We start from the raw sequence: 26,734 nt of genomic DNA on the forward strand, positions 1-26,734 counted from the left end.
TCTCGCCCCTCTCAATCTGCCGAGCTTGCAGATGCAGCAGGCGGGACCTCGGCCAGCCTCTCAGCTGAACCCAGTATTGATGGAGTTGCTGAGGGGATGCTAACGTAGCCTGATCCCCCCCCACCCCCACCCCCACCCCCACCCCCACCCCCACCCAAGATCTCTGCTCACTCGTCCTGTTTTTTCTGTTCAGACCTTTTCAGATTTCAAGGACCCGACCCACCAGTTAGGCTTGTCCGACCATGAGCTGCCTCCTTGCACCGTGGACGTTCAATCACAGATTACTGACCTCAGGCAGACATTTAAAAACTCTTTTGACTCTCCACCTCATCCAAACCTCCAACCCCCCCAAGAGAACCCTGGACGTGGATCTAATAGACATGGGTGGATCCTCCTTTTGTAGCAAGGTCATCCCCCCCCCCGCGACCCCGAGGAAACAGCGCCAGCGGCAAGGCAGCAGCAGCAGCAGCAGACTTGGGTTGATAACCCCACTGTTGTGCACGCTCAGACGCAACGTGCTGCGCTGCTCTCAGCATGTCGTCAAACCGGATGGACAACAGGACGAGCAGTCAGGTGTTGTTCTGTCAGAGACCCGACACTCAGTCCTTCAGGGTTCAGACGAGGGTCGTGTTGGGATTAAATGGCGTTTTATCACTTGTTTAACAAATGTAAGATGATAAAATACTGTGCACAGGACTGTTAAACTGCTTTATTTTAGTTTTATGTGACTGGCGGGGTGAACAGAAGAGGCTTTGAGGAGGGGAGACACGGCAGCTTTGACAATAACAATCTTTAATTTCAAAGACAAACAAGTGTTTCAATATAAAGTGATAATAATACTTTGATCAGCCAAAGAACAAAACACACTTTTGTATAAGTTCACTGTGAAAATACATACATACATCTGTCCGTCCGTCCATCCAGAGCCTCCAGCTGCCTTAATGTGGACGGTCTGGACTTGGGGAGAACTCTGGTGTCCCTGGGGAACGTGGAAACTCCAGAGAGTCCCTAGAGGGGGACTAAAACCTGGGATCTTTTCTCGATCTCTTTCCCGAAGACTTTGGTTTTAGCATCTGCTCACTTAGTATCTTATTATCTACTCGTAAAAACTTTGATGGAACAACTATTTGATGAGTGGGAACTCTAAAGGACCTCTGTCTTCAGGTAGTTGTTGGGCCTGGGCTTCAGCTCCGGGCCGTTTGGCTCACGCAGTCGTCTTTGGCTGAAGTTCCCCATACACACAGCTACAAAAAACAGAGTTCCTCCGATGACGAGAGCCAAACCTCCGAACCATCCTGAGAACATGGCCTCTCCATACTCCCAGCGTGGCATCACATCAGGAAAACCCTGGTCCCAGAATTCCACCACGGTCGTGTAGGCCACGACAGAGACAGGAGCCAGGGTGGTGAGGCCGGACACCCACGCCAGGACCCCGCTGACAACCAGGATCCGTCTCTTCAGTCCTGGCTGCTCCACGCACACGTCCACCCCGTCCAGCCCTGGAAAGACCACCAGCAGAGCCAGACCTCCAGCACCTATGGACACCGACATCAGAACCCTGGAGATCTGCAGGTCCGCGGGGAGTCCGAGGACGGAATCGTACGCCTTGCACTGTATGGCCACCTCATCGGTGTAGAGGCACATGTGCCACAGCCCGGAGAACCAGTTCTCCACCTCGTTCAGGTCGGAGTTCATTGTCTTCCACAGCGGAAGGAAGGTGGTAACGAGAGAGGTGACCCAGCCGCCGAAGGTCAAGAAGAGAGCAACCCTCTGCATGACTTTTGGGGTTAGAAGACCCATCTGGGCTCTGCCCGGGACCGCTGTCTTCACGGCTGTGGAGGCTCATCCCAGCGCTGAAGGAGCAGCCCCAACACGACCAAACCCACATATTCAGCCTCCTTAATGAAGCCTGAACCATGGAAATTCAGCTCGGACTGCGGCATAACAACAGGCGCACTGTTCAGGTGTGTTTAATATCCTCACGGTGAACAACGAAGTCTGTCTGTGCATGAAACGAGATACGTGCACGGGGACACCGGCCTGCGTGCGCACAAGTGCGTTTAAATCAGTGAAATATGAGGAACCTGAACGTGGGGGAGAGGATTGTTCTTCTCCAGCCTGTGGTTACGGGAGCAAAGTCGCTGACCGGACGCCAACGTGATCACGTTTAAGACTTTTAAAAGTGAACTTTTGGTTTGTCAAGACTCTCACGAAGTCAATGATTTCATTAGTCCAACATTTACATTGAGACGATGTCATGAAAGCGTCCGTCATCAAGGCGGCTCGGGGGGGTCACAACCTGCAAGTGCAGACGCTGAAATGGAATCCTGCCTCTCGGACTGAGAAGCATTGTCCCACCTTATCGCCACCCATCAGTGGAAACTGAAACCTCTGAAGGCCATGGTGGAAGGTCAAGATATTAACCTTCACCGGTTCAAAGCCAGAATTGTTTCCTTATACAGGGATTCTTAAATTCTTGGGAGCGTGCAATTGTAATAAGGTGATAGCGTTTTGGGATTGACGCATCAGTTTAAAACACTCCGCCTTAACTGTAATAAGAGTCTGTGACAACTCTCCAAACATATAAGATTTATTAAGGCTTTAAATCTGAACATGAAGCAAACGGATGTCACGGATAAACCACGTTTGTGGTTTAGAACACTTATTTGTAACTGGCTACAACCACCTGTTCCAGTGAATTTCCCCCTTAAATTACAATGTAATTATAGTGTCGAACCTCATATATCGACTTTAATTAACTTGCATTAAGTGCAGCCATTTTAAATGTTAGATATGAGAATAAAGGAAGTACATAATGGAGTGCATGGTACAGTGTAATTGTTTTAACTATCTAAGCAGATAATGTAAAACAGCTGAATGTTGTCAAAACCTATAAAAAATACATACAATGACAATAATAAGCAATCGTGACAGATAAAAAAAAAACCTTCCTGGCTTCTTTTCTTCAGCATAATAAATAAGTGCACAGGTAAACTTGAAGGGGTTTTTAAAGTGATCAAAAACACTGAATAAAACATGCGAGGTCCAACATAAAGAAAAGCACAGTGTGTTGGAGAGAGAGAGGGAATGTAGGAGAGATGTATGGCTTCTGTGTGAGCGGCGTCCTAAATGTCGGAGCCCATCTCGGCACACTGTTTGTCTGATATGTGAGTAGCTAGAGACTCAATGATGTCCAAAAGCAGCAGCTGGCTGAGAGATCGCAGGTTGGGGAGCTTGGATACCTTCAGGAGGGGAGGAGAGGGGGGAAAAATAAGTGCCGTAAATTTAAAAAAAGGAAAAAATAAATGAATAAAAAAAAAATCAATGAGAGTAGAATGAGAAATAAGCTGTTTGGCTGCATGAAAATTCAAGATAAACAGGAAGAAGCAGGAACAGAAACACTAGCAGAATTCCTTTGAAGGAGGGAGAATTGAGCGCTTTGTTACGTGTTTGAAAAACAAGCAATAATCGGTGTTGCACTTTGACCCCGACTGTTCTGAGGTGCTTGTACAGCCGGCTGGACTGTAAACAGTCTCCTCTCTACGCTCAAGATGGGGGCTTTTCCACTAGGAGGCCTAATGTGGCCTATATGGTTAGCTCAGCTGCAGCAAGTGGGCAGCAAACCCCCAGGACTCCGGCCACAAGCCCACCCACCTTAATGAACTGGTGGACAATAATGTGCAGGCAGTGTTTCTTCATGTCCAGAGCCTGGGTCTTATCAGCCGCCTCTAGAATCTGAAGGAGAAAAGAAGGGATAAAGTGAGAGAAGAAATAATTTGTGGCATGGCACATTATGTTTAAATCCTCGGCTTTAATACCTGCAGAACATTCTCCACAGTAACGTTCATCTCCAGGTTCTGCTTGCAGTAAGCCTGCAGCCTGTTGTTGGAAAACCCATAATAATATGGGGCTGCAAATAGATAGCTGTTTATCACAGGTCAAGGATGTGGAAATTTAGCTGAAAATTCAAACAGCAAAAAAAGCAAGATCTACATGTCAATTTAGACATAAGACCTCATGTGTAGTTAGATGAATGGCCACTAGATGGCAGACTGGGACCTGAAACGCTTGTCTACTGAACATGAAACCTTCAAATCTGTTTATACAGCACATAACCTTGGTTTTAATCAACATACTTACGTAATTCTGATTGTATGGATAAAAACCAAGGGGTTTCAAATACAGCATATTCGTGCTGCCATTACACTTCCTCTCAGTTTGTCTCATTTCAGAAAAGGGATGTGATCCGTCACAGGTTCTGTTCATAATCTTCCTGGACAGTTTCTAGGCATAGCTGGAGGGAGTCCAGTTTGGGAACCACAGGATTTCATCTCTGCTTTGTGCAGATGATGTCCTATTGTCTTCATCAAACCAGGACCTCCAGCATGTACTGGTGTGGTTTGCAGCTGAGTGCAAAGCAGCTGGGATGAAAATTAGCACATCCAAATCCAAGGCCATGGTTCTCGACCGGAAAAGGGTGGGTTGCCCTCTCCAGGTTGGTGGAGAAGTGCTGCCTCATGTGGAGGAGTGTGAGATTGGCAGGCGGATCGGTGCAGCCTCTGCAGTTATGCAGTCGGTGTACCGGACCATTATGGTAGGGAGAGCTTCGATTGAAGGCAAAGCTCTCTATTTACTACTCTCACCTCCCTTAGAGATCGAGTGAGAAGCTCAGTCACTCGGGAGCAGCTCCCAGTAGAGCTGCTGCTCCTTCGTGTCGAGAGGAGCCAGCTGTGGTGGCTCGGGCAGCTGTTTCGGATGCACCCTGGACGCCTCCTTAGGGAGGTGTTCCGGGCTTGTCCCACCGGGAGGAGGCCCCAAGACAGACCCAGGACACGATGGAGAGACTGTCTCTTGGCTGGCCTGGGAACACCTCGGAATACTCCCTGAAGAGCTGGAGGAAGTGTCTGGGGAGAGGGAAGTCTGGGCATCTCTGCTTAGGCTGCTGCTCCTGTGACCCGTAAAGCAGAAGATGAGACAAGACGGGACGTGATCTAATTCATATTGTACAACTATAAGCTCAGAAAACATGTTCAAACTGCCCTGGGAATGTTTTCTGTTGCGGTAACTGTTGACAGTCTGAATTTGAAAAGGATACAGAGAGTCTTCTGGTGGCATGTTGACGTCGCCATAGTAGATGTATCGCAGCATGGAGTCAAAGGCCTGCTTACTCGGCACCATCTCCCCAATGGAGATATTAACCTGGCCGTCCTCAGGCATAAAGGAGCGGAACATTGCCTCAAAGTAACTGCAGAGCCACAATACAAACGTTGCTTACGCCGTCACAACATACACAAATGTAGGTGAACTGCATCAAGACCTTGAACGAGCTGCCAGGATGGCTTTATGAGCCGGACGTGGGTGTCCGTCCAACAGGAGGATGATGTCACAAAACTCCAGGCCGCCTCCTTCCAGGTAGGCCTTCATGTCCTGGACCAGGGAGGTGCCGATGTCCACAGGCTGGTCTGAGTACAATCTGGGAGGGGGTTGCTGCTTTCGCCGGACTATTTCCACTATCAGCGGAGTAGACAGATGTTCAAACTCTTTGGTCATGATCACCTGGTTGAAGTGTGACTCCTTCACCACAAAATTAAGGCAATGTTCCTGAAGGAGGAAGGAAGTTAAATATAATGAGTAAAAACTAGACTGGAAGTTGGTGCTACTCCAAAGATGGAGGCCTACCTTGAGCTGGTCCAGTTGCAGCTTGTTGGCGTTTTCACAAACACTGAGTACGTTCTGCAGGTCCACCGACGCCTCAATATACTGCACGCACAGCTGCTCCAGACGGGAAAGCTTGAAACTCAGGGCCAGCTTGTACACATCCATGATTAAAAGAACGTCCTGAACGTGACCTGGAGGTGCAACCAAAGAGAGGACAAAGCGTTCGCTGTGTCGGCAGGTTCAGCTGAATCCTGAGAAGCAGAGCAACTGGCAGGGCGGAGGTACCTCTGCGGGGATACTGGATTTTGTCTGTGTAGAGGAACTGCATTAAGACTTCAAAAGGCTGGGCCTCCGCCTCTCTGATGAACACTTCTAACATAGGCTGGGTGCCTGATGGCCTGTGGCCTGCTGGGAGATCCCTCGAGGCGGCTTCGTCACTGTCTTCACTAGTCTCCTGTTTAGATTTCTGCACACAAATAAAAGAAATATTTATTTCCCAGCTGGAGTTTCTCTAAAGCATAGAGATATTTCTTTTGGAAATAAAGTGTCCAAACCTGTCGTTGCCTATCCCTTGCCTGCAAGAGTTTTTTACGCAGCCATCGGCATCTTGCAGTCACTATGGCAATATGGCCCAACACGCGCGCTTCCTTCTGAGAACAGCAGGAGGATTTTAAAAGGATGAAAAAACCTGATAAGAATAAAGTGTTTTCCAACAACACTAAGGTCAAATTTCCTCACCTCGCCCAGAATAAACTCCACATCACAGAACTGACGGTTTTCCCACAGTTTACCGTAGTCCTCGTGCAGAGTGCACTTTGGGTAGCACGAGAACTGCAGGAGTGAAAACGCTTTTGAAAAAGTACTTCATTAACACCGTGTGCCATTATTGCCGTTTTGCTTAGTCAGAAATAGCAGACAATACTGAATATAGAGTTAAACGCCAAATGACAACAAAGAATGTGTTTGACACAAACCTGAAATCTGTACATTTCTCCACTGCGCACGTTATTGTCCACAGTTCCTCCAAAGATGTACATGGCATCTTGTATCACGGCAGCAGCGTGGAAGAGTCTCCCACTGGGCATCTGAGTGGCACAGACAAAAAAAAACACTTTTCAAATCCAGAATGCTTAAATAACCAAACAAAATGCATTTGTAGAAACTGGCACATGTTCACAACACAAGTTTACAGCATTTTTTTTTCTAACAATGCAGAAAAGATCAATCAAATATTAGCATTAGCATATCAGCATTAGATTCCTACCTCGCTGTCCAGACTGGGGTGGATCACCTCCCAGGTCTGAGAATCCACATCGTAGCAGTGCAGCTCGTTGGGCAGCGTGTTATCGGCAGCACCTCCAAATACATAGAGGTGGCGGTCAAAGGCAACCATAGTGTGTCCATAACGTCTCTGGGGGGGTGGAGGGGAGCCCCGCAACAGGTGCTCTGTTGGGATGCGCGTCCACCTGAGAATATGAGATAATTATCAGTCTCGTGAGGCGCTGCCGAGAACTACAGGCTACAGAGGCATGAGTCGATACACACATGTGGCCTTTGAACTCAAACTGAAAGAGATTGTTGGTGATTTTGGCTCCACTCTGACCAGAGAACACAAACATCTTGTCCCTGCATACAGCTACAGGAAAGTTGCAACAGGATGGAGGAATCTCGCCGCTCTGATCAATCTGAAAGATGCAACCAAAGAGGCGTTAAAACAAAGCTGCGATGGTTGCTGCTGCTGCTGTCCAGCATCTGGTGATATACTGAAACATATTGGACTGGCCTCCTCCCAACATGCATGCTCTCGATCTTGTAGGCTGATGGTCCACATGTCGTTCAACCTGCCCACAGGGGAAAATTTCAACAAAATGTGCTACATTCAGGTCTACAAATGCATTGAGAAGTGTTAAAAAGGTTGAATGTACCTGGCATTTCCATCATAACCAGCAAATATCCAGAGTTTATCACTGTAGACAGTGGCCCCATGAGCAGATCTCGCCACAGGCAGGCTGAAACAGAGCCGGTGGACAGTACAACTTAATGTGCCTCACTAACTATCCAATTTTACTGGGTTGTTTAATAAAGTTCTTCCTGATCTAAATTCACAAATTGCAATTACCTCCCTTCCACTTTCCATTCGGTCCACTGCCCTGTTGCAAACTTGTACTCAAAAAGGTCGTTTTTGTTTTTCAAATTTGAATTGGAGTAGATATCTCCAGTGTAGCCCCCTGGAACACAGTGTCACCAGATTCTTTAATCAATAAAAGAATCGATTACATACTGAATGACATTCATCTGTGATGAGCTTTAGAACGGTGCACGCTGTTACCAAAAACAAACATGCTGCTCCCATAAACCACGGCTGAATGGTGATATCTGGGGGCAGGCGGGGTCCCAGTGGTGAAAGCTCTGGAGAGGATGCGAAACAAAGCCACGAATAAACACAGATGCAATGCAACGTAGATGAAGAGCTGCAGAATCATCATTTGCTGATCTCACCGACACCACGAACAGTCCTTCACGTCGAATCTGAGCAAGTCATTCAACATGTTCTTCCTAATAGGATATAACAAGTCAAGAGCTTGCTGATCTGAGGAAAAGTAATGTCAGTCGGTTCCAACTCACCCATTGTCGCCCCCAAACACGTAAATGGCATCTCTGTACGCCACAACAGTGTGTTTGCTGCGCCTAAATAAAGCAGAGACACGTCGAGATGAGCGAAATCTCCACTCGATCACGGAACGCCCGTCAGGATCTTACCTCGCACCGACGAACTCATCACAGGGGGGGAGTCTCCTCCATCGGTGGACGGTCTCAAACGGGCCAAAATTGAGCGTCAGATATTCGACGCTGTCGGAGCAGCTGTGGTCGAAATCAACACTCGGAGCAACTTTGGTTGATTTGCAGGACATGGTTGCTGCCGCTTCTCAATGCCACTCAGCGTCTACCGTGAACGCCATCGTTAGTATTACTATTCGGTGTGACAGCTGATATTTTAAATATTAATTGTCAGTTACAGTTAGTTATTATTATTATTTACAGTCAAGGAGTATGTCGACCAAAACGCACGACGCTAGACTCTAAAGACTCCCATTAGCCGTAAGCTAGCCCTCTGTAGCGTTTCCACTGCCAACGCAACGAGAATAATTAACAAATTGGATTAAAAGTTTTGGCTACAAAACAGACGAGAAGCGTTTCGACACTCGAGTTGCTCTACATAGAAAAAAACCATGAGAATCGACACATAATAGCAAGTGAAACTGAGGATGTTGTTAAAGAGCAGTCTGTCACAGGCCCCCAGTTTCGTCACTTCCGGTGTCAAAATAAAAACATTTAATCTGAAAAAACTCAAAATACTTTGAATGTGTGTTTTCTTTTTAATGTGTGTTTTCTTTTTAAATTCTCTGAGCAAAAATACAAATATATATCGTACACAAATGGGTGTTGCGTTATGTTCCTTTAATTAGGTGAGATGTTAAGGTTTAAATCATGCTTTATCTGCTACCTCATGGTTGAATATGAGGATTATCACTAAATAAACAAGTAACTCATATACTATGATTCTACTATGAATGAAAGTAATGATTTGCTTCATCATTTAAAATTACTTTATTGCAATTGTGCAGTACCACATAAAATAGATCAATGAGTTCGCAACTAATAAAAATACAACAGGTGTGATTAAAAAAAAACACTATGACTGTACCAATCATCTTGAATCTGAAAAACTGAATACATAATGGAAGGATCTTAATTAAATGTTTTAATTAATAACTGTCTCAGGTAGGCTGGAAACCTGTTTGTCCTATATAATACCATATTACAGCCGTTATGAACCTTTTGTGGCCAAAAAAGTCAGAACATTTCTAATTATCCCTCTATTTAGCACCCGAGAATTCAATATATCAGTCAGGTTATGTTGAAATCACACTTGAGAAACACATAGGCTGGTTTATTTAGCTCACGAGACAGGACTGGCGTAATTTCACTGTGACAAGGTGATTAGTGATAGTTGACCTGTAGGATGGAAGGGTTTTCAAGATCTACAGAGAGGCATGTAAATAATGGTGGTGTTTTATCTCCTGTAGATGAGCCAGACTTTTATGTTCATCCATTCATCCTCTCATCACATCACATTTCATGAGCGTTAACATACAGTACAGTTCTTGAAAGCTGCCCGTTCTTCTCCTCATACAGCTCTGTCAGCTTTGGCATGTTGATTTCAGGACATGGAAGGGTTGTGCCAGGCCGATTTGACTTGATTGACATGAACGATTCCACTGTGAAAGCTAAAGAAGTAATGTTTGAACAAGTCCCTCCTAAACCAGCAATACCCACGGAGCGATCAAACTTGATTTCGCAATTATGTTTTATCCAAATCCACAGCTTTGCCGGAGTCTCTGGGAATGGAGAAGCTGAAAAATGTAAGCAAAGAGTGCATTATAAACCATACTTCATTAATTATTATGTCTGTTTGGTTCATTTACTTGGTGTTTAAATTGGGGTGCTCCACCCTCCTCAATATGCCAAACACGTTTTACTCCAAACGACAGAAAAAATGTGGGTTTACGGGATCCTGCAGACCAATATAAGGATCCTTGGCCTCTCAGCTGAGATGGCTGACCTCACCGGAGAGGACAACGCTGCCGTTTTCATGGGTAATTTGTGAATTACTTGCAGCAGATGTGCTGTCGTTCCAACAGTTCTCCCCTGGTGAAACCTTGTCGCTGCAGGACAGGTTACTGGACGATTACTACTATACATTATTAAAATTGTGGGAGATTTTCTAAATGACAGACAGCTAAATATGCTCTGGAGGAAAAGATGATAATTAAACCGTCTATTCTTGCTGCAAACAAATAAGCTGTCTCATCAAATCTCTCAATGGCCGAATGGCTAATGAACAAACAAAAAACAATAATCTCTTATTTTTCTTTCGGCACCAGACCCAGCAGGTGTTAGCTGGTTTTCAATTTGTCATGTCAAACACAGCCTTAAATTCCATGATTAATGTCTGCCTTTAGTCAATGGCTCGTCAACATGTTGGCCCGATACCGCCACCTCAAACCAAACTCCACCAAAAACCCAAAACCCTTAACTTGAATGAAGATATCCATATAATTTTCTTGGACATTTCATCATTCGGGTCATGATGCTGTTCCAGTCCAGTAAAGACTGGTAGAGACTGGTGTTTATGCTGTTGTTCTTAAACTGGCTTCAAGTTTTCTGCTGAACAAGAAAGTGTGAAGTCAAACTTTCTCTCATTTTGATTTAATAAAGAAGGAGCAGAAAGAGGAGGTGCGTGGAAGAGAAAAGCAGTAAATTTGAAGTAGATTAATGATAAATGGATTAATTGCATAGTTCACACAGTGGCGTTATTGATCGCAAAATAAAAAATAAAACAGAATTAAAATAAAATGCATTTGGACAAATTTATTTTTTTAAAAATTAAATACAGAGAAGGTTTTCTTGGTTTAGTTAGTAAATACTAAGGCATTCCTCTTCATTTGCATGTAATTATGTGGTCTTTTGCAGCTCCTTTTTCATTATGTCCAATGAAAATGTCGTGCAAAATTGCAACATTTATTTAATTTAACTGATTTTGTCCCCCATAGACAGCAAATCTATGTTTTCCACTCATATTTCAGCCCTTCAGTTTCTTTCTTTCTTAATTTTTTTTTCTGCCCTTTACAAAACTTCACCACTTTTGAAAACAGACACAAATGGGACGCTTGACCTCACGTGCACATCCTGGTTAGGAATAGCAGACTTTCTGCAGCCTTTTATTAGATACAGAGCAGCACAAAATCAGATGAAGCTGTGAAATTATGGTGAAATCATCTCAAGAGATAAAGACCTTAAATATTTGGGAGGACTGAGATCAGAATATCTCTAAAACATTGATTTGTACTCAGATTTCCCTCCTTTTAAAATTCCTTTAGAACTGAATCACCAGTTGATGATGTCACGGACGCGGCCCCACAACTTGGTAATCCACAGGTTCACTCCGAGTTCAGTCAAGTACTGAATCTCCGGCATCAACATCTTGCGGCACAGTTTACGGTGCTCCTTGTCCACGTTCTTCTTGATGTTGTAACCCATTATGGACTTCTCTCCGATTGGCTGCCAAGGCTGCATGTCGGTCTCCTGGATGCTGCCGGCCTCCACAGCATGGCCGCCTTCGATGCAGATGGACGCCATCGCTGCGTTCCTTTTCCTGAGCTCCGCCACGTCGTCGGCCATTCGCCCTTGTCCGTATGCGTCCACTTTCTTCCAGAATGTCTGGTTGAAATGCTGGTATAGTTTCCAGTCAATGGCGTTCCACTGGAGAGCTCTGGCCCTCAGCTCAGGGGTCAGTTTAGACACAGTGGATCCTTTACGGGCGTTGAGTTTAAAGAAGAGCAAGTCATCCATCTCCCAACAGAGGGCCTCCTTGAGAAGGATGAGGGATTCCTCAAAATATTCCACCAGCATGACCAGTTGAAAATGCTCTGCGATAAATTGGATTCCCTCACCCACCCGTGGATCATCCAGATCCAGTTTGTTGTCCTGCCCGAAGTCAAAGAACAGCAGGTTTTTGAGGTAGAAAGCGTTAAAACCCTCTGGGTCGAAGTAGTGCTGGGGGTCACGAAGGAACTCACTCAGCTTGTCATCACCTGGGATCTTCCAGGTAAAAGGAACCAGTCGGCCAAAGTAGTGGAAGGAGGATTCGAAGAGTTCTGCGGGATCTCGCAGGATTGTGATGTACGAGGTGTCTGCAGGGAGCAGCTTGGCCACCTCCTGCACGTTGAACCGCATGTGATTACAGATGACGTTGAAACACATCCCAGGCCTGTAGTCTTTGACCTGGGAGCGCTGGAAAAACGACGGATAAAAAAAGTCATTTCTGCCGCTGGGGAAGGCAAATGTGAGCCGATGCTTCTCTCCGAAACGGAAGAGGATGTTGAGGAAGGTGCTGCTGGCCGTTTTGTGGGTCTTCATGAACATGATGTCCATTTTTGGAGAGCAGCTCTGGCCCGCAGCTTTCTGCGAGCTGTTGGTGGCCGTCTTGCGTTGCATCTTGGATGGACGGTGGGAGCACGAGTAAGGCACTGGAACCCTGCCCGGAGGAGAACAAAATGGCGTAAGGAGGGTGAGCGACTGTTTAGAGGACACTCAATATGTGTGCAGAAGGTGGAGGTGCACGTCTCACTCGGGATGGCTGATGTGGACCTGCATGGTGTTGAGGCAGTAGAGCAGGATCGTGCAGGTGGTCAGGAAGGTGCCCAGGAGCAGACCTTTACAAACCGATCTCCACTGCCTCCCTTGTCTGCCAGCCATGGTCCAGAAAGAGAACTACACCTTATACAGTACAAGAAAATATGATTAGAACACAGACATAACCGTATGATTTCTGAGGGCATTCCTAACTGCGGGAGCTGTTGCCACGTAACAAATTAGTCTCCACATGTAAAAAGTGAAACAGCACCTATTGCGCACACTGGTGTTGCTGCGTCTGCTGGTGCTTGGCTGAAAACAACTTATTAGCGCCTTTAAAAATTGGTGGGTTATAATTTCGGAGTGCACAATGTTTTCGGCAGATAAACCACGAACGCAGCCATAGGTCAACTGCGTGGACATTTTAAACACAGGGTGCTGTCAAAATGACAAGGTTAGTTTCAAAATGACATACCCGGGACTGGAAATGGCACTGCATTATTTCATTAGTGGCACAAATTAAATAATGCATTGCCATGGAAAGTGATATTGTACTCCCCCCTGCGGCTCGCAGGTAAGACGATCCACCTGCTGACTCATCTAAGAGAGTCCCACACTCACCAGCTAGAATTAAGAGCATTAAAAGACCCGATGTGATCCCATTATCTGAATACAAAACAGGATCTGCAGATCATTACTGTTTTTCCCCATTATGTTGCTTTGCAAACTCAACAGGTGCCCCTATATGATGCACCATGCAAAAGAAAATGTAAATACAAATGTGTTTTACACACACTTTCCATCAAAGGGAAAAATGATCCGGATGTTACTCAGCCGATTCCTCGCTGGACTGTTCATTTCTGTCTTTTCCAAAGATTTTGAACTGTACATTGTTCACTGATGCAGAACCATAGCCGTGGTTCAAGACCAGCCTCTGTAAAGATGTTGAATGTATCCTTTCATACAGCAGTCCATGAACCAGCCTGAACGTTGCAATCTGACATTGTTGAAGCCGAACATGGTGGGTGCTGAGCTGACAACTGCAACCACTGAATCTACCATCCCAGCACTCATGGACAAATGACTAGTTTGTATTTCTTGATATGACTGCAAAGGGAAAATTCAATAACTCTTTCAAACTTGTATTTCTAAGTGACACATTCGAGAGTTGTTTTTCATTTCAAGTGTAAAAATGTAATTAAAGGCATCATTGCTTGCTTATTCTTGTGTTTGTTGCCCGCCTGCTCTGGTGGTCTGTGTCCTGCTCTGAGTTTTAATTAAAGCAGCATGTAACCATGATCTCTTCCAACAATTTAATCTTAAGTAACTCACCCTTTATTGGTCTCAAGTGTATCATTCATTATTCATTTCATCCAGATGGGGCTAAAAGTTGCTATCCTGGCGTCTTTCTCAAAATATTCTCCAGACAACTTTCCTCCATCCAGGAAACACAGCAAACCTAACCCAACTCTGAGTTTTAAATAGCAGTGTCCCAAATCCCAGCAGATCTGGATCAGAAAGTCAACACTGTGTTGAGAATTTACTATATCACTTACAAAACACCTCAGGGGAAAGAAAGAAGGGTTTCTGCATTAAAAAGTATCTTACCTCATACACAAGTCCAAAAAAAACCCTTTGTGTTCTGCTGCATGATCTATTTCCACTTCCAGATGGCTACAATAGGCTGATCGTGCTCCTGCTGGGTTTCTATCCCTAATCTGGATACACACATACCGTTAGCAACACAGCAAGGTCCCACGCTCCCCTTATCACACGTCCAGGGTTACAGAGCTCATTCATTGGATTGCTTCTCCTCTTTCTCTGTGCTCACACACCTGATGCCCTGAGCTACCTGCTGCCGATCCTCCTCCCTCACATCTAAAAGTGACTGTGCATGAAAGACACAGCAGGGGAGGCTCACTTCGCCGCCCATTGCGTCATGCACTCTGTCAGGGGACACGCACTTGTCAGTGAGTCCGAGGATGGGGTTAAAAGGGAAAGGGTGGGAGGAGAGCCACTATAGTGGCTTTTCTGTGTCTGCATACAGAGGGCTATTGAGCACAAACACACAAGTCTAAGCTGCGAGCTGACAGAAGGGGAGCAAAACAACACAAAAAAAAGAACAAACGCGCAAAGCCAAAGGACAAAGTCTCTGATTGTGGGACTCCATCAAGGTTTCTCTGCTCTATTGTTTTGAAATCCTCATTCGGCATCTGAGTAAATAGACATTATAGGTAGAACGTGCATGGCGTAGGGATTAAAACTGGTTAACGGGCAATTATGCAGAGCAGCACGGCACATTGTCACGCAGCACTATGATGCACAAGATGGGTTTATTTTTAAAGTGGAAATCCGTGGGTGTATTACAGTTAAATAATTCTGCACATGTGAATTTCAACATTCAGTAAAGCATCTTTACTGAACGAGCACTGACAATAGTGAGTCTGTCTGGGTCTTATCAACAGGAAGCATCAATATGTGCTGATAAACTCAAGAGACAAAGTGTAAGTCATAAAAGGGACACATGTATCTAGGCAGCTCATCTGTCACACCACAACCATACACACACGCACACACACGACACTGCTGCTTTTGTTGGGCAAGGCACGCCTTTGCCTGCTGGCACCCAGAGTGCCAGGCTGAGACCCGGACTGAGTGGGCCGGCACTGGAATCTAGATCAGGGCGGCAAAGAGCGTCATGGACTGAATGAGGAGATTGAAAATGAGGAATGATCAGACGGGCCTTTGACAACCCCCCGCCGGCAAGATGATGTCGAACAGGGCAGAGGGGCTTATGGTTCTCCGTCAGTAACGCCCACCCAACAACACAGGGCAGTGACCTTTGACCCTACACCATCAAAAGAGGCGGACATGAGGACGTGACAAGAACAAGCTATGTGAGGAATCATTTATATCAGTATTGTTTTATTTTAAAATACACCAGACTGTTCCAAGCATATTTCTTAGAATAAGGTCAAACAACTTGTGGAATCTAGAATAGCTGAAACAAAAGAACATAAAGAAAAACATCACCTCTTACATTAATAATTCTACATTTAGCGTGTTCCACATCCTGTGTTTGATTCTGACAGAGGTGAATGAGACCACACCCTCAGAGTTGTCAAACATGACACAGGCGATTCTTTGAAGGTCCGACTTTCAAAAACATCGATAAACCGGTCACTTCCTGGCCTTCTTCTTTTTTGATTTTTCAGCATCGTCATGCGCCTTCCTCTTGGCAGCCAGCTTGTTGGCCTGTAAGAAAAGAATGAATTGTTGTTCAGGCATGTCAGAAGCCAGTGACCAGGGCCTAGGCTGAGCATAAATTGACTCTACAGGTGAGGGCTGCACTATAACGTTGAACATTGTCAGGCTCTGATAAGATATCTGATAACGAGAAGAATGAATCCAATGTGAAAAATGCAAATGTCGATAAGACCGCATTGTTAAATGGAACCAACCTCTCGAATCTTTCTCTTCTTTCCAAACATGATCTTGTTGTAGAGATACTTCTCTTTCTTCTTCATCATCATGATGGCCAGTCGTTTTTCCTCTGCTTTTTCCTCTTGCTCCCGACGTACCGGATCTTCAATCCTCATTTTTCCTGGGGTGACTTTGACTTGCAAAGACTGAAAAGGCCACAAAAATCATGATAAGAAACAAAGCAAAAGAGAGCAGTGGAGAAGAAACGGGCTCAAAAAGCTCTTACCTTGCCCTGTGATCTTTGCTTTTCCATCTTCTGAAGACTCTTTTCTTCTCCCTTCTCATCATCTTCATCCTCTTCATTGTCATCATCTTCCTCCTCCTCATCTTCCTCATCTCCTTCATCTTCCTCCTCCTCCTCCTCTTCTTCTTCCTGATCCTGGGCTAAAATTCAGATAAGATGCAACCTAACTCAGGAATTTGACTTTGACAACAAGTGAAACTCCATCTGTTAGAACTACTGTAGTTCTACATAAAACATTAACCTGGCACAATCCCTGGGTGTGGCCACAGTGGGTGGGTCCTTTGTGGCCACATCCCATTTAGCACTTAGGGGCGTGGTTACGATGGGCAGAATTGACACCTATCAACACTTATGTGATGTATTAACATGAGAATGCTGGAAGAGATAAGTCGTGCAGTTTTGTACCAGGTTGTTCTCCTCGTTGTAGAGCCAAGATCTTTAATTTCTCTGGCGGCACATAGTCTCCCTCTTTCTCCTCAACGAAGGGAGACAGGTGGGGGGGCAGAGTGACTCCCAAGAAATAGTCTTCGACAGGCAGGAGGATTTTGGCATTGATGCAATCGAACACCCACTGGGGCTGAACGTAGTATCTAAGGACACAGGGTTGAACGGAAAAATACTTTGATCATGACTAAAATGAAATGCGAAAGGATTTTTTAAAGACGACGGCCTTCTTGGCCCTTACCTGTTGATGTATTGTTTGTCAATATTTGGTCGGTCAACTATTTGATGTGTGATAGTCTCATCCGTCATCTCAAATGTGCTGCCGATGCAGACAGACTTGTCCCAGGACACCTGGCCTCCGAAACACCTGAAGGTAGAAACAAAACGAAAACCCATCAAAATATTAGTAGCGTCTGCGGAGCTGGAAGTCTGGGCGTCTCTGCTTCAGCTGCTGCCCCAATGACCCAGTTCAGGAGAAGATGAGACCAAACAAAAATGATCCAGATGAAGTTTCCTACGCGTCCCCTCCCTCCCTCTTTCACTCACCGAATGACAAAGGCCAGTGACTCTCTGGGGGTCTCCCTGTTAAGGAAGAACTTGAGCCCCTCAAAAAGCTTTTTCTGAGCCTCCAGCTGTTTCTGTTCCTTTTCCTGTGCCTCCATCTTCGCCATATCCTCCTGAAGGAAAGAAATCATGATTAGTATGTTTTTGTAATCCTAATAAATATTTTAAAGAGACCATCCTGCATTTAGCTACAGTTTGATTCTGCATTAAATGTGAGGATTCTGTCGATCTGTTGTCAGGCATGTAGCAGTGTTGGGAATTTAAAAAGTGAAGGAATGAAAACCAAAATCAAATACTAAACTGTGCAAAGGTCAAGAGTGTGTTTGGAGTCTGCACCTTTACAAAAGTTGAAAAGGTTGAAGGAAAGTTTTGTTTGCACAGTCTAAATTCAACCACAATCTCTCTCGGTCTGGAGAAGCAGGAACTGTTTAAATGCTGAGATGTGTTTGAATAACCCCTAATTATTAACTACATTTTTAACTTACAACAGACTCACTAAAATTACGAGGTAAAAATATGCCTTGAAAATCTGAAGAAATATTGAAAATCAATATGCAAGTTGGTGAGTTGGAAAAGAGGCTGCTGTTCCTGGTACAGTATGTCTCGTCCAGTTTAATAATTAGTTACAGTATAACCAGGAAACACTTCTGATATTTTGAGCCAACCAGTTTGAAAGAAACCTGAAATGAACCATAACATGTATTATTCCACAAGGTCTCATGACTTGAAAGCTAGAACTGCTTCTAGAATAGAATACTTCTATTGTGGCTCTGTAAGGTGCAATGTGTGAGGCTCGACCAAATTTATTCATATAGATTATTGGCGTCGGTATTTTTGGGGGGATTTTGGTGCATCCCCGGCTACAACCACAACGGTGAAGTGATACAGCGTAATTTGAGCATGTAAAATTTGAATGTGGTGTGATAATTCAAAGGTTGTAGATAAAACAAACGGACAGAAAGTCCCTGTGGCAAAAAAGATCCCAACATGTTCAGGAGCAAAATGAGAAGTTTAAATATCCCCAGTCGCATCTGAAGATATTAACTCTCACCTCTGTCCTCAGAGACCAATTAGTTCATCACCTGCTGCATGTGCTGATGGAATTGCTTAGTTATTATAATTGGGGTGGAAGTGCTAATTTAGCATTTCCTACAATTTGTGGTTCTCTAATATTTTTGTGATTTAATGTCTAAATAACTCTGCCTTTGTAAGTAACTGATACATCCAAATAGTCAGCTGCATTCAGATGTTTCTATTTATGTAGTGGCAGCATTCAAACAAATAGAATCTTGTTCAAATTAATGAACTGCAGCTTATGCCGATTATTTCTCAGCCTGTTCGATTGATTAATTTAATGCCCATACTTTGAAACGCATACTTTTTTGGAGTTTTTGGAGACGGGCACATGTTTTGATTACAAAAATAGAACTCACCCCATCAACAGGAAATTGGTCAACTTCAGCCTCCTCATCCTCGGCAGAAATCACACGTGCAAGACTGGAACTCAGAGCGGACAGTTTCTGCAGAATGACAGAACACACTGAATTAAAAATAATCCCCACACATCATTTGCATAACTCTCATCAGATGTGCTGGTTACGAGGATGAAGTAATGTGACCTGGCTTGTGATGAATACCATTTAATCCACCTGTGCTGTGACGTTTTGCAACATTCAGCATTTCAGAGCTAACGAGCTGGTTCCAGTTGGAGTCATCCATGGTTACTCTTAGTTGCTCTCATTAATCAATGGTAAACGCCAATGTTTTGCAAAAGGGACTAACTAATCTCACATTCAATCATGTAAACTCATCTGAAGATCCACTAGTGATGAGAATTTTAGTCTTGCAAACTGGTCAAAAGTGTTCGAAAGTTACGCAGCTGACGTTATTTCCTTTCATGACTTCATGATCTTTCTCTGATGTAGTGGTGTGTTCAGTGTTATTGAGCAAGGAAAATCACACAAGCAGACATACAGAAGTCATGATGCCAGGAAGCTCACCTCTAAATAGCTTTCTGAGTTCATGGCATAGTCTTCATCATCTTCTCTCAACTGAGACTCTGTTTTTGTGTCAATCTTAAAATAGAGAAAGAAAACAAGAGAATAGTAATGTGTAATCTGACTAGTGAACAATTATACAGTTATTGGTGATCCCTGTAAATGATGGAAGTACATTAGAGTATATCAACTTAAGAGTGGGAAATATATGCATTCTTGAAATGTTGTGCTATTAGCGGTATATAAATACTGTATAAATCTTTAAAAAAAAAAAAAAACACACCAAAATATACCTTTGGTGGGTAGGCCAGGTTGAGGGAATGGTAAAGTCTGAAGTTTACAAACCCCAGAAGAGTGGTGTACACCTCTGTGAAAGTTGCCATTACCCTGTAGTCGACATCTGTTGGGTGCTGAAAGAGACACAGCAGTTGAATGATAGCAAACTCCATGAATGCAGGAGTAAATATCTAATTAGAATAAATACAGAAGGGGATAGATATGAATGATTCTCAAAATATCCTGTGGCAAAGGATGATTTTATCATTTACAGAGCCATCTTAGATCTTTTTATCAAACTAGCCCTTCACTGCACATTATTTACTTACGTCATGAGCGAACTGATATGGCACCAACCATGTTACAAGCTGTCCCATCACTTCAGCCTGGTAATATATTCCCTTGATGGAAATAAAAACCTTTTGGGAACAGAGAAGTGCCGTTAGCGAACAGTGGTGACAGAATACAAAGATAAACACAATATGAGACGTCTTGATATGTCTCAAAGAAGTACAGGTGGCTGCTGTTTACTGGCACCTTTCTGAGCGCACGGGATGTAATGACAAAGTTCATCCACTCCACAGTGAGGCGCCTGCAGAGCTGGATGGTCTGAACGTGACATTTTCCTGTCCGAGCAAAGGTAGAGAAAAGAAAGCACATGCAGAGGGCATCATCGATATCACGGAGAGCATCGATAAAGGTGGGATACCTGCCACAAACCAAACAAAAAAGTGTGAGGCAACACAAAACAACATGATACATTTAAAATGAATGCAAAAAATGTCTGATGCACTGATATTTTAATATGACTTGATTCAGAGAAAGTAATTTAAGCTCATCTATGCCTCCAAGTGCTGGGGGGAAAGAAGTCTTACCTTTCTTTGATAATATGGTCCAATTTATAGGTTGGCTTGTTTTCTCTCAGTCTCTCTACAGAAGACCACTCTGATTTACTGCGAGCCTTTTTAAGTTTGCGTACAAATACCTACAAAGAGCATAGTAGTGGAGTGGAAATGAATAGGATGTTTTCCAACCATACACTCACACTTTGGAAATATACGTGACCAGGTGTGGAAAAACAGGCCATCTATGATACCTTATAGTCTCTGAACTTGCGAACGACTGGCTCATGCAACAAGAAGCGTATGTCTTTGAGCAGGTAGAAGGTCCGTGGAGCCGTAGAACCCTTGTTCACCTTCTTCTTGTGTTTGGGCTCATGAGGATAGATGCCTTTAATTATACATAATCGCCTAAAATGAGAAATCAAAAATGATTATGTATGCATGGACACAATAACTATTGGTGTTTCAGCCTGCGTCAATTTTCGGTATTTTTCCAATGTTTTCTGTGGTAAAAGACACAGTAATAAATCACCCATTTATTTCTTAAAACATGTGTTCTAGCAAACAATGAATTACTTTAATAAGTATAATAGTGAATGTATGTAAAAATGATCAGTCACTGCTACGATCTGATATAATTAAATATTACATCGCAAGCAGATTGGTGATCCTCCACGTTAACCTCATTAATGTGTTCATTTTACCTGAAATCGGGTAGACTCAATTGCAACTTCTTGCGTGCTTTATTTCTGGTGATGTAGTTAGTAGCAGAGCCCCTCTCAAACTGCAAAACACGAGCAACTTATTACACGAAACATTGACCCTTAACAATTTACGATAAAAATCAGATTAAATGCTAACCTGCGCTATATTGTACCGTTACAGAAAAACCAACCTGGATTAGCTGTGGTAGCTAACTGACTAGCCATGGTAATGTTTATATCATGTTGACGATGACACAAGGTCAGCTCTTACCTTTTTCTTCTGAAGACCACCCATTTAAAAAAGCGTGAATAGGCCGTCAGATGATAAATTAAATGTCTTCAAATCAAATGTAATGTAAAAAACAACAGAGCACCATCACCAAGAGTCAACGCACGTGTTGTTTGACATGCGCGGAAGAGGCAGGGAGAGAAAACGAGAAGGACCAGGAAGGGTTGCCCGATGAGCTGCCTGTGCAAAAAGAAAAGATTTCCTTCAACAAGATCAGATAGTTTAATGAATTTCCAATATTTAATCTGAAAATCTAAACTTAATTGAATCAATCATATTGAATATAGCTATTGAACCTATTATTTACATTTTATTTAATTATATTGAGAGAAAAAAAGTTGTCAGTTATTCTTATTTTTACCCTACGAGATTGGTACCCACATACTGTACTTATTTGGGTACATTAAACATACATTAAAAAGGAAAAAAAAGCATGATTGTTTTTGTCCCCCTCCCTAACATCATTTGGGGTCCAAATTGGTAGCGATAATATAATTTTCAGTCAAATACAACAGATTAAAGAAAGGTAAGTTAATTTATCAACAGACATGAAACATGAGGTTGTAAAACACCAGATTAATACATATACATGGAATAAACAAAGGTGTGTTATTCGGTCAGATCCAAGCTCCACCCCTTCTCATCTTGCATTACCAGGGATGAGAGATGCTCTTGGGGCTGCGCGGCAGTAAGGAGTACAAAAGAAAAACCTCTGCTAGAGAAAGAAAAAGAGCTACAAAATCTAATTAGCTATTAGACATCCGAGGACATGTGTGAAGTATTCCATAAGTTCATCATGGGGCTACATCATTTTCTAAAAGAGTATTTCCTTGGTTTTTGGGACTACGAGACCCCAAAGGTGATGGTGATTAAAAACAGAACTCTCGGACTCATTTACAGAAGTGTGCAGTTTCTTGTCATCACCTATTTCATCTGGTAAGATCCATGTTGCATGTCTACGCACTAGAAATTAAAATAGCGCTTTACTGAGCATTGCACAGACCAAATTTTGTAAATGATTACTCTAAACTGTGGGCAAACTGAGAATATGTCGTAAAACGTCTTAGTTTCATTGTTTCAAATATTACTCAGGCTTTTCGATCAGATGTTATGTGAATAATTGTGTCAGCTTACTTTGTTCTTTTGCTTTAAGAGAAGCAAATGTATATAGTAAGTATATAATTGTATGCTTATAACATAATCTGAGGTCACAACAGAAAATATGATATGGTCTATCTCCTCTGTCCTCTTGAAGGTATGTGTTTATAAGTCAAAAAGCATACCAAGAGATCGAAACCCGTCCCGAGATTTCAGTTTATACACTCATGAAAGGAATTGCAGTTCATGGAGATGAAATCTTGGACACTGTGGAGTATGCACGGCCATCAGAGGTAGCTTCAGAACAAAGCCTTTCATTATGATGAAGCACCTCAACTCCGCCATCCTGAGCTAAAACCAGCTGACAATAACTGAAGACCTTTTTCCTCCCAGGGTGGCGACGTAATTAGTACAATATTAAGGAGAGAATTTACTTATGATCAGAAGCAAGGAACCTGTGCAGAGGTGAGAGGTCACCAAAGTGTTTTTTTTTAATTGTTCAGAGACATAAACATTTATGCTTTGTACTGACTGAGCATCTTTGTTACTTTAGTATTTTGATGTTACCAATGCCAACTGCTCAGCAGACTCCGACTGCGTCCAGGGAGAGGTGGACTTTGATGGCCACGGTATGGTTTTCATTTTGAAACTCTGCACAAGCGATGTTGGTTCATAGTTATTACATTACATTAATTTCAACGTCTGGAACACTTTCTTATAGGCAGAAGAACTGGCAGATGTGTTCAGTACTATAACCACACGTTCAAAACCTGTGAGATTCAGACCTGGTGCCCTATCGAGCGATTTGCTGCAGTACAGTAAGAACATGATGCAGATCTAAAAGAGGTTTTGGGCCAGTCCATGTCACGTTGAATTGATTTACCAACTGTCAAGATGGTTTCAAATGCACTAAAAACAGGAAGTATGTAATAAGCTAGTATATTAGAGGCATACTCAGATTTTTTTTCCTGTAATATTATTTAATGGTAATAATATAATATGCATTTGTGGTTAATAAAGGTTAATCATTGCTATATCTGTGACTAATCAACAAACATGCCAGAGCTGAACACACCTGTAATTAACTCAGTATTTAACAGCTAATGGGCCAATTTTCATTTGCAGGTGAGCTATCGCTTAATGTCGATTTGGCTTTGTTGTTACTTTGCTGCATCAGTGCCTCCAAGCACATTAACATGTCTAGAGCCTGCTGGTTTAAGATCTGGCCTCATAAACAGGTCACAAACAGCAGGAAACAACCACAAAACTGAACTATTCAGCAAAGATGGTCCAGCCAGACTATTTATGGGTGTCCCTGTTTGTGCGGGCCAACCTCAGAGAAGGTGATCCAGGTCCATTTGAACACACCACAATTCTGACTGTCTGTTGTCTTTACCAGAGAACCGGAATTGGTGGAAGCCATCAATTTCACTATCTTCATTAGGAATTCCATCCGCTTCCCCAAGTTTAAAGTGCTTCGGTAAAGACACACACAGACACACACACCCACACAAAATGATTCTGCAAAGTAACTGTGTTCATTTGTGTGGCAGGGGCAATATCAAGGATGCTTCAAACAAGCGTGACATGCAGAAATACCTCAGTAAATGTCATTACCACACGGACAAAGAGCCCTACTGTCCGAACTTCCGCCTCGGCTACATCGCAACACAAGCGAGGGAGAATTTCAGCGAACTCTGCAGGACTGTGAGTTTTGCATACCAAAGTTTGCTGCTGGAATTTGAGACGTTCCTAATCTGGAAATCATATTTCATTTTGATCAACATCCGTGTGCCTATTTTTTTTAATTATTTTTTTTACACAGGGAGGGGTGATCGGGGTTTTCATCAACTGGGACTGTAACTTGGACATTGACCCTTCAAACTGTAAACCCACGTACTCCTTCCGTCGTCTTGATCTCAGAAAGGATCAGGCCAACTCTGGTTACTATTTCAGGCAAGTTATAACACGCAGGAGTCAAGTGTTTGCCACTTTACCTCAGTGTTGCAGTGTTGCAGTTATGCTGTTTGGGTTTTTTCGTGCAGGTTTGCCAAATATTACAACAGAAATGGAGTGGAGTCTCGAACCCTTATCAAGGCCTACGGCATTCGTTTGGACGTCATCGTACACGGACACGTGAGCAGAAGCGACCTTTTCTTCAGTTAGCTGTGGCTTCTATCAGTTTTTATTCTTTCGAATATCATTCCATCTTCTTTTTTTTCAGGCTGGTAAATTCAGCCCAATCCCGACCATCATCAGCACAGTGACTGCGATGACTTCAGTGGGGATCGTGAGTAATTCTCACATTAATTCTTTTTTTGGGACTGAGATTGTGATTTTACAGCTTTTTCTTGTACGCCACCGTCTGTTTTTGCCTCCCTTTTTTTAACCTTCAAGTGCACCATCATCTGCGACTGGATCATGCTGACGTTCATTGATAAGAACGAAGTTTACAGCGAGAGAAAGTTTGATGAAGTAAGTGCAAGCTTTAAAGACAATAATGGGAATATCAATCCTACCCCGGCATTTTGCTACTCTGAACTATAAGCTGTTGGTTGTGGGTGAAGGAAATCTGTCCTCCACAGGTCGTTAAGGAGCCCAAGGAGCCCGTTTCCACAGAACTCAGTTTCATCAACAGCTTTGGCTCAGATCACTCAGACCTGTCAGAGGGCGTCCCGCTGTAGCGGCATCGGTCACTGAAACTAGAGCATGGACCTCCCTTTGGCAGATGCAGGGACAACAACTCTGAGTGGTTTCTCAGGTGTCTGCTACAACTGCTGCCTGCTGGGAGTTGCTTTGCTGTCGGCAGTGGGTGTAAAATGGCCACAAGACCAGGCTGACAGAGAGCGTCTCCAGACAGACAGCTGGTCCTCTTAAGATCTCCCCAAATGTACAACAATGCAACTGGTTGGTTTCCTTTGAGTCCATCATGGAAGATACATGGAATCCAGTGTACTGCGATACATGTCCTCTATTAAGTCAACTTACAAACATAAAAGTTACCATAGCAGCGTATGATGAGACATTAGTGATACGTTTGTACTACTGCAAACATAAACCTGCAGCGTTCGAGGAATCTGAAGATTCAGGCTCATGGGTTCAGCTGACCTGATGTTCTCAACTGAGGTTTCAGGAGGAAGCGCAGAGGATACTCAGAGAGCGATGGAGCGTAATCAGATAATGCAGACATTTCCCATAAAATGGTTTAGCTAACAAGATTATAAGGCAGTGTGAATCCATCTGGATGCCTGAGAGCAATACAAATGTCAGCGGTGAAAAGACTTAAGTCAAGTTTGACGGATCGATATCTACCACCATGGGAGGAGGGAGCACGACTCAGTGGCACGTCAGTCAGAAAATTGTTATTTTTAAAAAAAAAAAGATAATATAAATCACTGCAGAAACTTGATCAACTGTCATTTATGTTAGGATTTCTATGTCTTTAATTCATAACTCAAGCTTGTATCCAAGATGTAGTGAAGATTTTCAAATTGTGATCTTCTTCACGCAACTTTTTTTTGCATATTTAACCTACAGTAATTATTTCTATATTGAATATTAGACATTACTATTACATTTCTCCATGCAGTAGATTTGGTTTTAAACACTTGTATGCTTTGAAGGTGACGCCCTCTTTTGTACAAGTGCACCATGTGTCAGTGAGAATCTGAGCAGTTAATCTAATCGGGTCCAACATCGGTATGAAATGGGATTACTGGAGGGGAAAAACCCCACCCAGGAGGCAAAGTGAGTGTGTAAGGATACCGTGTGAGGTATCGATGCGCAGGGTTATTTTTCAAACCACCTTGCTTACAGTAGCTTCTATCTGCTAAATAATTCAGGCATTTGGGAAAAAGGACTCTACTATCTACTATAATTTAACCATTACATAAACCATAATTGCAATTAGCTTCACTCTTAGTGAGTAAGAGGCATAC

General features: G+C 43.3%; 5 protein-coding genes across 10 annotated transcripts; 1 reads left to right on the forward strand and 4 right to left on the reverse strand.

The window, feature by feature from the left end:
* Positions 1-737: 737 nt before the first annotated feature.
* Positions 738-1,838, reverse strand: cldn26 (claudin 26). The gene has a single exon (XM_057033408.1). It carries the CDS (start codon positions 1,798-1,800, stop codon positions 1,144-1,146), a length of 657 nt encoding a protein of 218 aa, XP_056889388.1. The 5' UTR covers positions 1,801-1,838; the 3' UTR covers positions 738-1,143.
* Positions 1,839-2,576: 738 nt separating this feature from the next.
* Positions 2,577-8,978, reverse strand: lztr1 (leucine zipper like post translational regulator 1). 2 transcript variants are annotated; one of them, XM_057033407.1, is made up of 19 exons: positions 8,419-8,978; positions 8,284-8,346; positions 8,158-8,214; positions 7,988-8,067; positions 7,778-7,886; positions 7,584-7,667; positions 7,442-7,499; positions 7,204-7,343; positions 6,923-7,124; positions 6,633-6,743; positions 6,397-6,489; positions 6,213-6,305; positions 5,944-6,124; positions 5,680-5,849; positions 5,318-5,601; positions 5,096-5,245; positions 3,819-3,924; positions 3,655-3,735; positions 2,577-3,242 (listed from the first exon to the last, which is right to left on the reverse strand). In XM_057033407.1, exons 1-19 carry the CDS (start codon positions 8,568-8,570, stop codon positions 3,126-3,128), a joined length of 2,331 nt encoding a protein of 776 aa, XP_056889387.1. In that variant the 5' UTR covers positions 8,571-8,978; the 3' UTR covers positions 2,577-3,125. The 2 variants fall into 2 exon arrangements, with proteins under 2 accessions (XP_056889387.1, XP_056889386.1); XM_057033406.1 differs by having other exon boundaries at positions 6,213-6,308.
* A 274-nt stretch (positions 8,979-9,252) lies between these two features.
* On the reverse strand, positions 9,253-14,802 carry gal3st1a (galactose-3-O-sulfotransferase 1a). 5 transcript variants are annotated; one of them, XM_057033771.1, is made up of 4 exons: positions 14,464-14,802; positions 12,871-12,999; positions 11,612-12,757; positions 9,253-10,073 (listed from the first exon to the last, which is right to left on the reverse strand). In XM_057033771.1, the coding sequence occupies exons 3-4, from the start codon at positions 12,715-12,717 to the stop codon at positions 10,022-10,024; spliced, it is 1,158 nt and encodes a 385-aa protein (XP_056889751.1). In that variant the 5' UTR covers positions 12,718-12,757; positions 12,871-12,999; positions 14,464-14,802; the 3' UTR covers positions 9,253-10,021. The 5 variants fall into 5 exon arrangements, with proteins under 5 accessions (XP_056889751.1, XP_056889748.1, XP_056889747.1 ...); XM_057033768.1 differs by having other exon boundaries at positions 12,851-12,999; positions 14,590-14,800; XM_057033767.1 differs by having other exon boundaries at positions 12,851-12,999; positions 14,464-14,800.
* A 958-nt stretch (positions 14,803-15,760) lies between these two features.
* Positions 15,761-21,844, reverse strand: pes (pescadillo). The gene is made up of 15 exons (XM_057033710.1): positions 21,681-21,844; positions 21,410-21,489; positions 20,960-21,113; positions 20,739-20,848; positions 20,401-20,572; positions 20,193-20,282; positions 19,881-19,997; positions 19,591-19,665; positions 19,024-19,110; positions 17,573-17,703; positions 17,268-17,393; positions 16,988-17,172; positions 16,565-16,722; positions 16,317-16,484; positions 15,761-16,110 (listed from the first exon to the last, which is right to left on the reverse strand). Exons 1-15 carry the CDS (start codon positions 21,702-21,704, stop codon positions 16,036-16,038), a joined length of 1,752 nt encoding a protein of 583 aa, XP_056889690.1. The 5' UTR covers positions 21,705-21,844; the 3' UTR covers positions 15,761-16,035.
* A 530-nt stretch (positions 21,845-22,374) lies between these two features.
* On the forward strand, positions 22,375-26,200 carry p2rx2 (purinergic receptor P2X, ligand-gated ion channel, 2). Its single transcript, XM_057032620.1, has 12 exons — positions 22,375-22,634; positions 22,954-23,089; positions 23,190-23,261; positions 23,350-23,425; positions 23,518-23,614; positions 24,196-24,276; positions 24,350-24,503; positions 24,622-24,752; positions 24,842-24,932; positions 25,021-25,086; positions 25,194-25,271; positions 25,382-26,200. Exons 1-12 carry the CDS (start codon positions 22,468-22,470, stop codon positions 25,478-25,480), a joined length of 1,248 nt encoding a protein of 415 aa, XP_056888600.1. The 5' UTR covers positions 22,375-22,467; the 3' UTR covers positions 25,481-26,200.
* Positions 26,201-26,734: the final 534 nt, after the last annotated feature.

The sequence above is a fragment of the Takifugu flavidus genome, chromosome 5 (assembly GCF_003711565.1).
Source record: "Takifugu flavidus isolate HTHZ2018 chromosome 5, ASM371156v2, whole genome shotgun sequence".
NCBI lineage: Eukaryota > Metazoa > Chordata > Actinopteri > Tetraodontiformes > Tetraodontidae > Takifugu > Takifugu flavidus.

What these genes read in the sequence shown, in the direction of transcription:
- cldn26 (XM_057033408.1), bottom strand. Translation starts at nt 1,800, where the DNA reads ATGGGTCTTCTAACCCCAAAAGTCATGCAGAGGGTTGCTCTCTTCTTG.
- lztr1 (XM_057033406.1), bottom strand. Translation starts at nt 8,570, where the DNA reads ATGTCCTGCAAATCAACCAAAGTTGCTCCGAGTGTTGATTTCGACCAC. An exon ending in AGCATGCATGTTGGGAGGAG is followed by an intron (nt 7,344 to 7,441) that starts GCCAGTCCAATA and finishes TGCATCTTTCAG; the next exon opens with ATTGATCAGAGCGGCGAGAT. An exon ending in CTGTGGAGAATGTTCTGCAG is followed by an intron (nt 3,736 to 3,818) that starts GTATTAAAGCCG and finishes TTTCTCCTTCAG; the next exon opens with ATTCTAGAGGCGGCTGATAA.
- gal3st1a (XM_057033768.1), bottom strand. Translation starts at nt 12,978, where the DNA reads ATGGCTGGCAGACAAGGGAGGCAGTGGAGATCGGTTTGTAAAGGTCTG. An exon ending in GTCCACATCAGCCATCCCGA is followed by an intron (nt 12,758 to 12,850) that starts GTGAGACGTGCA and finishes TCCTCCGGGCAG; the next exon opens with GGTTCCAGTGCCTTACTCGT. An exon ending in GTCCGTGACATCATCAACTG is followed by an intron (nt 10,074 to 11,611) that starts GTGATTCAGTTC and finishes TACATTTTTCAG; the next exon opens with CTTCTCCATTCCCAGAGACT.
- pes (XM_057033710.1), bottom strand. Translation starts at nt 21,704, where the DNA reads ATGGGTGGTCTTCAGAAGAAAAAG. An exon ending in GTGGTCTTCAGAAGAAAAAG is followed by an intron (nt 21,490 to 21,680) that starts GTAAGAGCTGAC and finishes CGTGTTTTGCAG; the next exon opens with TTTGAGAGGGGCTCTGCTAC. An exon ending in TCACTGGCCTTTGTCATTCG is followed by an intron (nt 17,394 to 17,572) that starts GTGAGTGAAAGA and finishes TTCTACCTTCAG; the next exon opens with GTGTTTCGGAGGCCAGGTGT.
- p2rx2 (XM_057032620.1), top strand. Translation starts at nt 22,468, where the DNA reads ATGTGTGAAGTATTCCATAAGTTCATCATGGGGCTACATCATTTTCTA. An exon ending in GAGCGATTTGCTGCAGTACA is followed by an intron (nt 23,615 to 24,195) that starts GTAAGAACATGA and finishes TGTCTTTACCAG; the next exon opens with AGAACCGGAATTGGTGGAAG. An exon ending in ACGTCATCGTACACGGACAC is followed by an intron (nt 24,933 to 25,020) that starts GTGAGCAGAAGC and finishes CTTTTTTTTCAG; the next exon opens with GCTGGTAAATTCAGCCCAAT.